The 12,943-nt window shown below is 37.4% G+C and overlaps 1 protein-coding gene across 1 annotated transcript in view; it reads right to left on the reverse strand.

Moving 5' to 3' along the window:
* Positions 1–11,766, reverse strand: part of LOC126752644 (uncharacterized) — a 216,203-nt gene extending 204,437 nt beyond the window's left edge. The window contains exon 1 of the mRNA XM_050463591.1: positions 10,621–11,766. Coding sequence (XP_050319548.1) covers positions 10,621–11,655 — 1,035 coding nt within the window. The 5' untranslated portion in view covers positions 11,656–11,766. The remainder of the gene's footprint in view (positions 1–10,620) is intronic.
* Positions 11,767–12,943: the final 1,177 nt, after the last annotated feature.

The following is a 12,943-nucleotide window of genomic DNA, read 5'->3' on the forward strand; positions in this document are numbered from 1 at the left end:
ATTTTAGTCCGGGTTGCGTTGGCTGCGCAGCTCTGCCTCTTTGGTGCTTTGCTTACATGCTCTTACTATACATGTAACACCAACAAATGTGGTTGTGATTGGAAAGCTTGAAACTACAACTGATAAGCTCAACCGATGACGTTGTTGTTGCGGTTTTAGTCGGTGGTGTCCAAAATTCTAACTTTGGCGTTGAAGACTTTCAAATTCTCTCAAAGTAATATTATATGAAAATTCAATTTCTTGCACAATAGTGTCATAAAAAAAAGACTCACTTAAAACTGAACTTCTGGCATGTTCACGATTATGTTGGTGAATATCTGGAATTGTATGAAGGTAATCTAAAAGTAAAAAAATAGTGAACACATAATTTTTTAATAAATAATTTAATTGTAAATATTACACCTCATTTTCAATCTCATAATATTCTCTAAAAAATGAGTTTGACAATTAAACAAGTGTACATTGATACTGAAATTGATTTACTTAGTAACTCGGTAAATTAATTTAATATAATCCCTTGAGTTAACATTTGTTTGTAGTATACCAAAAAAGTGCCTTAAAACATTTTAATGAAACCGACGTTTGGAGATCTACGGTAAGTGAAGTTAATATAAATATGTACATAGAAACATTAATAAAATTATAAATGAGACCGAAAGACTAATTGACCATCCATCCATTTTAGATATGGATTTTAGTTTTTATTTATTATTTAAAGGTATAAAGACATACAGCTTTTAAAATTACAAAACATAAAAAATTTAAGTTCACAATTTTCGTACTTTATAGCTCACAGTGCGTAGCTGAAATGTACTTCCAACACGATGCTTGAAATGAAAATGGTTTATCTCGATGACGCCAAAGCATTGACTCTGTTGCTATCACTTCAACATGACGAGTGATGTTTGTTGATAATGTGACTCTGAATACTTTTTGTTGTTGTTTTCCGGCGTTTAAATGGCTGTTGGATTCGAAGAGTTGAATTGCAGTTTGTCTTGATGACGCTTTCAACAAATGTGGATGGGCACAACGCAGCGCCAGATAGGGTTCGAGAGCATGCGGATGCTTCGTGACGGTGCAGTTTGAGGGTTGCAACATTCGCGCAATTACAAACGAGAACAAGAAAAAACGTTAACTGCTACCGAGTAATATACCGATATTTCTTTTAGAACTATTTTTTGTATGGAGATAATATTTGATATACCAATTTTTTCGGAGATAATATTATTACCTTTGGCATGGATTCTTCTTCTTCTTTACTTACTGCGATAATAGCCCAGTTTACAACAGCGCGCCAGTCGTTACTTCTTTTCACTACGTGGCGCCAATTGGATATTCCAAGCGAAACCAGGTCCTTCTCCACCTGGTCCTTCCAACGGAGTGGAGGTCTTCCTCTTCCTCTGCTTCCCCCGGCAGGTACTGCGTCGAATATTTTCAGAGCTGGAGTGTTTTCGTCCATCCGGACAACATGACCTAGCCAGCGTAGCCGCTGTTTTTTTAATTCGTTGAACTTGTCAATGTCGTCATATATCTCATACAGCTCATCGTTCCATCGAATGCTATATTCGCCGTGGCCATAAATCTTTCGCAGAACTTTTCTCTCTAAAACTCGCAACGTCGACTCATCAGCTGTTGTCATCGTCCAGGCCTCTGCACCATATAGCAGGACGGCAATTATGAGTGACTTATGGAGTTTAGTTTTTGTTCGTCGAGAAAGGACTTTGATTCTCAATTGCCTGCTCAGTCCAAAGTAGCAACTGTTGGCAAGAGCAATCCTGCGTTGGATTTCCAAGCAGACATTGTGAGTGGTGTTTACGTTGGTTCCAAGATAGACGAAATTATGTACAACTTCGAAGTTATGACTGTCAACAGTGACATGAGAGCCAAGTCGCGAGTGCGACGACTGTTTGTTTGATGACTGGAGATATTTCGTCTTGCCCTCGTTCACTGCCAGACCCATTTGCATTGCTTCCTTGTCCAGTCTGGAGAAAGCAGAACTAACGGCGCGGGTGTTGAGGCCGATGATATCAATATCATCGGCATACGCCAGCATGCAACCTTATAAAATATTGTACCTGTTCGATTAAGTTCTGCAGCTCAAATTATATTCTCCAGCAGCTGGTGGAAGAAGTCGCACGATACGGAGTCGCCTTGTCTGAAACCTCGTTTGGTATCGAACGGCTCGGAGAGATCCTTCCCGATCCTGACGGAGCTTTTGGTGTTACTCAATGTCAGTTTACACAGCCGTATTAGTTTTGCGGGAATACCAAATTCAGACATCGCGGCATAAAGGCAGCTTCTTTTCGTGCTGTCGAAAGCAGCTTTGAAATCGACAAAGAGGTGGTGTGTGTCGATTCTCCTTTCACGGGTCTTTTCCAAGATTTGGCGCATAGTGAATATCTGGTCGGTTGTTGATTTGCCACACTGATAAGGTCCAATCAGTCTGTTGATGTTGTGCTTTAATCTTTCACACAATAATCTCGATAGAACCTTACATTTGATGTTGAGGAGACTTATCCCACGGTAATTGGCACAAATTGTGGAGTTTCCTCTTTTGTGGATTGGGCAGAGCAATCGTTGGGCATGCTTTCGTCCGACCATATTCCACAAAGAAGCTGATGCATGCTCCTTATAAGTATTCGAACTTCTTCATGGTCGGGCAATGGAACGTCTGCTCCATCGTCATCGATTGGGGAATCGGGTTCTCCTTCTCCTGGTGTTGTGTGTTCACTGCCATTCAGCAGGCTGGAGAAGTGTTCCCTCCATAATTTAAGTATGCTCTGGGCATCGGAGACTAGATTACCTTTGGGGGTTTTACAGGAACCGGTCTTGAAACCTTCTATAAGCCGCCGCATTTTTTCGTAGAATTTTCGAGCATTACCTCTGTCGGCCAGCTTATCAAGCTCTTCATACATAAGCTACAGTTAACCGATCTGATCAATTTCTTCGAAAATTTGATTTTTGCCTTAGAAAAAAATCTATACCAAATTTCGTGAAGATATATCTTGTCAAATGAAAGTTTTCCATTCGATTCCGATTATTCACAGCTATATGATTCCGATCTGAACAATTTCTTCGAGTTTTTCCTTAGAAAAAAATCTGTACCAAATTTCTATATGCTTTAGTAAGCCGATGTCAACAATTTCTTCGTATATTACATTATTATCTTAGAAAATAACCTGTGCCAACTTTTGTGAAGATACATTGTCAAATGTGAAAGTTTTTCATACAAGAACTTGATTCCGATCGTTCAGTTTGTATGGCAGCTATATGTTATAGTGGTCCGATCTCGGCAGTTCCGACAAATAAGCAGCTTCTTGAAGAGAAAATGACGTTGCAAAATTTCAAAACGATATCTTATAAACTGAGAGACTAGTTCGTATACATATATGCAGACGGACAGACTGACAGACATACGGACATGGCTAAATCGACTCAGCTCAACATAATGTTCATTAATATATACATTAGGGTGTCCGCTATTTACCAAATTGATTATTTTTGACGAGACGCCCCCTAAACTTTTAGTTTTCCATCTAAAAAAAGATATCAGACCATAAAAAGTCCTTAATTTTCATAATAAACCTTGCCCCAAACACGATACATTTCCCATTGAAATTACATGGGATTTTGCCACTTTTTACGAATATTTTTTTTTCTCTGGAACTTTCTCGTTTGTAGGAATAAAAAAGTCATATTCTTGTACAGAATTGAATGCTTTACAAAAAAAGTCTGGACAATTTTTCGTTATACTCACTCCTTTAAAAGTTATTCTAGGTTACAGTTAACTTCTGATTAATTTCTGGAATTTTCGAACTTTTACGGCAAATTGAATTGTTTATTCTATTTATTCTAAAAAATATAATTTCTCTGAAACATGAAGAGTAATTAATCACATGTTGTTAACGATTAATAATAAGTTCATTTAATTTATACTGTGCAATTTGGCATCAGCATTATCCAGGTACACGCTCCCTATCTGGCATCATCATGATCAGGTGACTCATTTTCTACCGTTGTTTGGGTCAGACCATTGTGCAGTATACAAAAACAACTAGAAGCACAATTATCAGGTGATGCGTTTTAGATTGGCACATCAAAAAAAATATTCAAATGTAACCTCGGAATGTTTAACAAAGGAAATCTGATGTACTCAAATGGTTTAAAATTGATTTGATTTGCAAACTTTTGAATTTTACAAAAAAAATTCAATTTTGCCGTATAAGTTCGAAAATTCCAGAAATTAATCAGAAGTTAACTTTAACCTTGAATAACTTTTAGAGGAGTGAGTATAACGAAAAATCTCTTTTTTTGTAATTAAGATTCTGTGAATATGACTTTCTTATTCACAAACGAGAAAGTTCCAGAGAAAAAAAATATTCGGGAAAAGTGGCAAAATCATGTAATTTCAATGGGAAATGTATCGTGTTTGGGGCAAGGTTTATTATGAAAATTTTTTTATGGTCTGATATTTTTTTTAGATGGAAAACTAAAAGTTTAGGGGGCGTCTCGTCAAAAATAATCAATTTGGTAATAATAATAATAAAAATAGCCGCTCAACTGCTTTACTGCCTCTTATTTTACCCGTCAAGTGTTGCAAAAATTATCAGAACTTCGTGAGACACCTTTCATCGAGTCTCTTAACCGTTGTATTGTCCCTACTTCTTACATTTTTTGTTGGGTTCCTTTCCTTGCTTGCATTTCTTTGCGCTTGCTTATTGCTGAACCGTACAAATTACGAAGTCAAAAATCACCTAGCCAAAGCTGCCGTGATTACTGCCTTCAATGTCGTTTAGATACATTTTCTTCTAGCAGTTTTATACCCCTTCTTCACTTCGCCCTCCCCTATTGTTGGTTTCGTGCTGAGCTTTCTTGCTATACACATCTTTCCAGTTGCAGTACGACTTTTTAACCTTTTCTTGGTTCCTGCTGCTAGTTTTTATATTTTAGTTTTTGAAATTTATATTTTCTTCCTTGGCATTGTGACAAACATCATTCGTCCTTTTACCGAGTTCCTGGCTTGTGCGTAGCTATATATGTATTTTTGTGTCCTCATAGAATGACACCCAACCGTTTGAAATTGTAAGCTCAAAAAAAAAAAAATCAACGCTTAAAGCGAAACCATTGGAAAGGTTTAAAAACTATTTCATCCCAATTTCCGCTCCCGCCCTTTGTCTCCGCTGCAATTTTTTCCTCTTTCCTCTGTTTCTTGCTGTTTCCCTTCCGTCCTTAACTGCAAATAATCATTAAAGATTAGTGGAAATCATTCGTTAACGATTTGAAAGATAAGAAAAATAATAACAAAGCGGTTCAACTGAATTAAATATCAAAGAAACCAGATTCCAAAGTAGTGTGGTGAGTTTAAACAATTATTTCTTCATTGCTTCTGGCTTTTTTGGAGTCTGACTAAATTAGCTCAACTGCTTCCAAGATTACCTACCATAGTGAGTACTTAAGAGAATAATAATGATCCTGCAGTCGTAAAATTAGTCGACAAAGTATATTTCATAATTACATGGAAAAAATGCACTGGTAAGAAACAGGTCTATTTGAGCAGTTTTTTGGGAGCCTAAGTAAACTTTTTAGAACTCGAAGCGATAAGAATAATAAAAAGAGCACTGTTTGAAGTGATAGACTTTCAGGTACGCTCCCAACTCTTTTCACGCAAAACAAAAGACTCTGAAAACAAGAGAAGAGTTTCACTTCAGGTTTATAGAACTTAGGAGAGGTAAGAAAGATAAGGTCACTTGAGAGCATTCATCGGCATTGAGAGTGAATAATATTTATTATCGTTATTATTTACAAAAACAGTCGAATTTCAACAAACCGTAAAAAGCTTTCGAGTTAAACCGTAACTGAACCCATTTATATACACTAATTAGTGAACAAAGAATGTTTTAGTTGCTTGGATGTTAATTTTCCGAAACAAATTTTATTTACCGTTATTATTTCAATTAGTTATGGCATACCACCGACTTAAAATATAATATATATGTGTATCTCAAATCCTTCCAAATCCGCACATACTAGTAGCTTAAGTCTGTTTAAATCATTAGAGGTTTGACGTTATAATCAAAGCCCCTTGTAGACTGTTATCAAATAGAGGATTTAGTTAAACTTATTCAATTAAGTCACAGCTTGTGGTTAATTCTTACGCCAAGTTAACGAAGCATTGAGTCAGTAATTAGCGGAGATCTTTAGCTATATATACAATACACTTAAATTAATTTATTGTCTAAGCTTATTCACTCAAAAGGAAGGAGATAAGGATGGTTACAAATTTTATTTGTATATACATATATATTCATATCTGCAGATATTCTTGACAATATATGTTTTTGCTCTTTTTATGTGTCATTGCATTTGCTATGTATATTAAATACTTGAATTGAATTTTTAACGCAGACTGCTTCTAACAGCACAGCAGGTCATGAATTAATCTTGTCGCTTAATTGTCATCATCAACTGTGATACTTACGAATACACACAATACAATTAGTACGCCTTAATTGTAGTATACATTTACATTACTTTGTATACTCTCGCAACAAAGTTGCTAAGGAGAGTATTATAGTTTTGTTCCCATAACGGTTGTTTGCTAAAACTAAAAGAGTCAGATATAAGGTTATATATACCAAAGTGATCAGGGTGACGAGTAGAGTTGTAATCCGGATGTCTGTCTGTCCGTCCGTCCGTCCGTGAAAGCTGTAACTTGAGTAAAAATTGAGACATCATGATGAAACTTGGTACACGTATTTCTTGGCTCCATAAGAAGGCTAAATTCGAAGATGGGCAAAATCGGCCCACTGCCACGCCCCCAAAATGGCGAAAACCGAAAACCTGTAAAGTGTCATAACTAAGCCATAAATATACGTAAAGATGTTAAAGTGAAATTTGGACGTAATTTTTTTGGAAAAGTGGGCGTGGCCCCGCCCCCTACTAAGTTGTTTGTACATATCTCGGAAACTACTATAGCTATATTCAACCACACTCTATAGAGTCGTTCCTTCAGGCATTTACATATACAGTTCAAGAAGAAGAAATCGGATAATAACCACGCCCACCTCCCCTACAAAGGTTATGTTGAAAATCACTAAAAGTGCGTTAACCGCTGCACCCAGGCTTTTAATTAAAAATTGAAAATGGGCGTGGCGTCGCCCACTTATGGACCAAAAACCATATCACAGGAACTACTCAACCGATTTCAATGAAATTCGGTATATAATATTTTCTTCACACCCTGATGACATGTACGAAATATGAGAGAATTCGGTTAACAACCACGCCTTCTTCCAATATAACGCTATTTTGAATTCTATCTGATGCCTTCTCTGTATAATATATACATTAGGAACCAATGATGATAGCGGAATAAAACTTTACACAAATACGGTATTTGAAAAATATGTAAATGACGGATAATGAAATCTCGATTATCACTTTATCATGCGAGAGTATAAAATGTTCGGTGACACCCGAACTTAGCCCTTCCTTACTTGTTTAATTTAGACAAGTATTCTATTTGTATAAAAACGTGTCTTTGGTGTAGAAGAGAAGGGAGAAATTAAATTGAAAAGAATAAGAAAAGATGAAAGAGATGTGTGATTGCCGGAAAATTGGCGAAGCGGTTAAGTAGGACATCTTGGCCATACAAACTCTGCAGTCTTCAGGCCGCACTGAGTGTCTTTTCTTGCTTTGGCGCTTTTAACTCGAGTTTTATATTCGTTTGAATGTTTGCAATTGTCCCATTTAATGCTTTCAACAGCAACTATGTATATATAAAGTGGTATTACAGAAACACTTCCAAAGAAATTAATTTAGTAGAAAATTGTCTGTTGCGCTTGCTTGCGTCACAGGCTTAAACTGTTCGTGTTGCTATTTTTAACGACTTTTTCACAACGGACGCATCTTTTAAATTTGTACCTCTAGGTACATATCCGGTTCTTATTACTAAAACTATTTTTTTATGTAGCATTTCCGATCAAATCCTTAGGTACTCAAATCCTCTGTCTGCTGTTTTATCAGATTCAACCTATTTCTCAGAAGGAAACTTAATCGTCCCGCAATTTTATACGACATACAATACTTGCCACGTTGAAGCCACTGCGTATACGCCTCAAGACTTTCATTTCCTGGCAAATTTCACAGTTCGTTTATTGTTGCGCTGCGCCTGGGGGTCATTATTGCAGCGTTTGTAGCTTTAAGTAGGTAGGTATGGCCCCGGGCAAAATAAATATTATGCGTCTTCAGCGAGGGACGTGGAGTTGGTACGAAAAGGGTTTGAGCGCTAAGCTTACAATTTAATGATTTTAATATAGGTATGAGTGATTGCCACGAAAATGGGTTTTTTGTGCAAATGGGTATCCAACTGGGCATATGTTTCTTATTATGCATATTAAACAGAAAAGTTTTCTCGTCACTTCAGTGTTGATTTAAATCGGACTTATGAACACTTAAAATAAGAAAATATGTAATGCCTCTTAGCTAGCTAGGTTGGTTACTAAAGCTTAAGTTGCTTAGATTTTCTGACAGTTCTCTCGAGCCATAGAAAACTTCAAAACTATACTCAATAACAAGGTTGAGTCAGACCGAATAAGTCCCGCATTATAATAAATTTAGCTGACAACTTAAGATTGCGTCACGAAAGCAACTAAATATTACCGTCACAGAATACTAACCGCAGCTAGAATGCTGTCAAAGCTGCATGATATTTCACTCAATTACCCAAGTAATTGGTAGGATAGATGTGACTACCACTGCCGCAAAATATGCTCCCTGGTAAAAAAGGACAAAAGAGAACGGAAATAAGTGTGAATAACAAATGAAATCGAGAATTAGGTGATATCTTTGATATCTCAAAAAATGCATATTTGTTTCCCTGGAAAAAGTCAGCACGGGGGCTTTTTAATGCACATGGAATTTTTTTTCGACTGTTTGCAAACACCGCCTACTTGTTATATGCGAGTAATTTTATTCCTAAGCTAGATCGTTTGTTCCTATTCTTTATTGGCTTAGACAAAGCTTACGCGATTATAGTCGAGTAAACAACAGCGCTCCAGTCGTTTCTTCTTTTTGCTACGTCCTTCTCCACTTGGTCCTTCCAACGGAGTGGAGGTCTTCCTCTTCCTCTGCTTCACCCGGCGGGTACTGCGTCGAATACTTTCAAAGCTGGAGTGTTTCGTCCATTCGGACGACATGACCTAGCCAGCGTAGTCGCTGTCTTTTAATTCACTGAACTCTGCCAATGTCATCGTATATGTCGTACAGCTCATCGTTCTATCGAATGCGATATTCGCTGTGGCCAACGCGCAAGGGTCCATAACACTTTCGCAGACATTTCTTTCGAAAACTTGCAACGTCGCCTCATTAGTTGTTGTCATCGTCCAAGCCTCTGCACCATTTAGCAGGACGGGAATTATGAGTGACCTATAGAGTTTGGCTTTTGTTCGTCCAGAGAGGACTTTACTTTTCAACTCAATCGGAAGTAGCACCGGTTGGCAAGAGCTATCCTGCGTTGGATTTCCAGGCTGACATTGTTGGTGGTGTTTACGCTGGTTCCAAGATAGACGAAATTATCTACAACTTCAAAGTTATGACTGTCAACAGTGACATGAGAACCAAGTCGCGAGTGCGACGACTGTTTGTTTGATGACAGGAGATATTTCGTCTTGCCCTCGTTTACTGCCAGACCCATTTCTTTTGCATCCTTGTCCAGCCTGGAGAAAGCAGAACTAACGGCGCGGGTGTTGTGGCCGATGATATCAATATCATCGGCATACGCCAGCAGCTGTACACTCTTATAGAAGATGGTACCTGCTCTATTTAGTTCTGCAGCTCGAATTATTTTCTCCAGAAGCAGGTTGAAGAAGTCGCATGATAGGGAGTCGCCTAGTCTGAAACCTCGTTTTGTATCGAACGGCTCGAAGAGGTCCTTTCCGATCCTGACGGTCAGTTTACACAGCCGTATTAGTTTTGCGGGATACCAAATTCAGACATCGCGGCATAAGGGCAGCTCCTTTTCGTGCTGTCGAAAGCAGCTTTGAAATCGACGAAGAGGTGGTGTGTGTCGATTCTTCTTTCACGGGTCTTTTCCAAAAACTGGCGCATGTGAATATCTGGTCGGTTGCTGATTTGCCAGATCTAAAGCCTCATACTCACGCATTTCGGCCTCTTTCTTTTTGTCTGTAAATGCGTCGCGTTCCCTCTTCAACTAAATTCACCATATTAAATTTTTAAGAGTTTATAATTCTTATAAAAATATTTTTTTCTGAGATTTAGTATATTTGATTAAATTTTCTAAACAACACATATTAAAACAATATTTTTAGACGTAACCTTTCTTTAACCTGTGTTGCTTTCTTATCAAATTTGCAAATTTGGACTTTTCGAATGGCGACAGGAGTAGCCCACAAACTCCAACAACTCTAATAAACCAGAGCTATAATCAGAGCTAATGTATATATCGGGTGATTTTTTAAGAGCTTGATAACTTTTTTTAAAAAAAAAACGCATAAAATTTGCAAAATCTCATCGGTTCTTTATTTGAAACGTTAGATTGGTTCATGACATTTACTTTTTGAAGATAATTTCATTTAAATGTTGACCGCGGCTGCGTCTTAGGTGGTCCATTCGGAAAGTCCAATTTTGGGCAACTTTTTCGAGCATTTCGGCCGGAATAGCCCGAATTTCTTCGGAAATGTTGTCTTCCAAAGCTGGAATAGTTGCTGGCTTATTTCTGTAGACTTTAGACTTGACGTAGCCCCACAAAAAATAGTCTAAAGGCGTTAAATCGCATGATCTTGGTGACCAACTTACGGGTCCATTTCTTGAGATGAATTGTTCTCTGAAGTTTTCCCTCAAAATGACCATAGAATCGCGAGCTGTGTGGCATGTAGCGCCATCTTGTTGAAACCACATGTCAACCAAGTTCAGTTCTTCCATTTTTGGCAACAAAAAGTTTGTTAGCATCGAACGATAGCGATCGCCATTCACCGTAACGTTGCGTCCAACAGCATCTTTGAAAAAATACGGTCCAATGATTCCACCAGCGTACAAACCACACCAAACAGTGCATTTTTCGGGATGCATGGGCAGTTCTTGAACGGCTTCTGGTTGCTCTTCACCCCAAATGCGGCAATTTTTCTTATTTACGTAGCCATTCAACCAGAAATGAGCCTCATCGCTGAACAAAATTTGTCGATAAAAAAGCGGATTTTCTGCCAACTTTTCTAGGGCCCATTCACTGAAAATTCGACGTTGTGGCAGATCGTTCGGCTTCAGTTCTTGCACGAGCTGTATTTTATACGGTTTTACACCAAGATCTTTGCGTAAAATCTTCCATGTGGTCGAATAACACAAACCCAATTGCTGCGAACGGCGACGAATCGACATTTCACGGTCTTCAGCCACACTCTCAGAAACAGACGCAATATTCTCTTCTGTACGCACTGTACGCATTCGTGTGGTTGGTTTAATGTCCAATAAAGTAAACTGAGTGCGAAACTTGGTCACAATCGCATTAATTGTTTGCTCACTTGGTCGATTATGTAGACCATAAATCGGACGTAAAGCGCGAAACACATTTCGAACCGAACACTGATTTTGGTAATAAAATTCAATGATTTGCAAGCGTTGCTCGTTAGTAAGTCTATTCATGATGAAATGTCAAAGCATACTGAGCATCTTTCTCTTTGACACCATGTCTGAAATCCCACGTGATCTGTCAAATACTAATGCATGAAAATCCTAACCTCAAAAAAATCACCCGATACATATAATATCCACATATGTACATTCTTTAAATTCATACTGTAATGAAGAAATATAAAATTTAAGCGGTTTTCAGTTATTTTTATGGTTATTTGTTGTAATGTCATTACTTGGTGGTTCTCAGGCATACTGCAGTTTCAGTGATACTTACGTCCTCCACATATGTGCTTTAAGGTTTCATTTTTAACTTTTTTCTTTACGGACATATGAACATGTTTTTTTATTTGAGAAAAAAATCCCTGAATATTTGTGCCTTTAATTTTAACTTTAGCTATTTCCTCTTCGATTTTACACGATTATCACATATTTTTGCAAAAACTGAGTAAACGGTTTTTTCGAAAAACTTCCAAAGTAAAAAAAAGAAAAAATTCTCATTGAATCCATCCGTTGTTTAGAATCGTAATACAGTTCAAGAAAGCAAAAAATAACTATTACAGTATATTTACATATATGTATGTACATATATAAAGAAATTGTTAACAAAGCTCGTTATAATGTTTCATGTTTTTCATTTTCTCTTCAACCAACTCAGTATTTTATTGCTTCTGGCTATGGAAGTATATATCAGATGAGTCACAAAACTATGCCATTGGAAAATCACGGCAACCACCGCAAAAAGAGTTAAGCCATACAGACTTCAATTGAAAATTCCTTCTCTATTTCCTCTATTCGATCGCATTTTTACCAAGCATATTGGGATTTTTTTCGTTTTCGGTTTATCATATTTTGTCGATAGCATACATTCACATGTAGCTATGGAGGTGTTTGTATGCCATGTTTGTAGGATTTACATGCCAAAATCATTCTCAGTTACATCTGTATAGTATATGTATATGTATGTTTGAGTTTGAATAGGCTATGCGTTATTAGATTATACTTCCACTTCAACCCTGACCATTCAAATCATACCTCGCTCACCAAAAGCTTTTATGATCCATCAAACCCGAAGAAAGGGGAGTAAACAAAGCGGTATAGTAAGGTGTATAGAATAACAGAACACCCAAAAAGAAGAAACTCAGAGGAATAGCTGTCACTGAAAAATTCAAATTCATATGTGAGATAGCAATAGTGTCGTAAATCCTTTATAGTGAGATTGAAAACATAAATTTTCCCCTGGGCACATTAATACACCCGGCAGGGATCACAAGGTTGAAGCTACCAACGTTCTTATTGA

This window comes from Bactrocera neohumeralis, chromosome 3 (assembly GCF_024586455.1).
Source record: "Bactrocera neohumeralis isolate Rockhampton chromosome 3, APGP_CSIRO_Bneo_wtdbg2-racon-allhic-juicebox.fasta_v2, whole genome shotgun sequence".
Taxonomy (NCBI): domain Eukaryota; kingdom Metazoa; phylum Arthropoda; class Insecta; order Diptera; family Tephritidae; genus Bactrocera; species Bactrocera neohumeralis.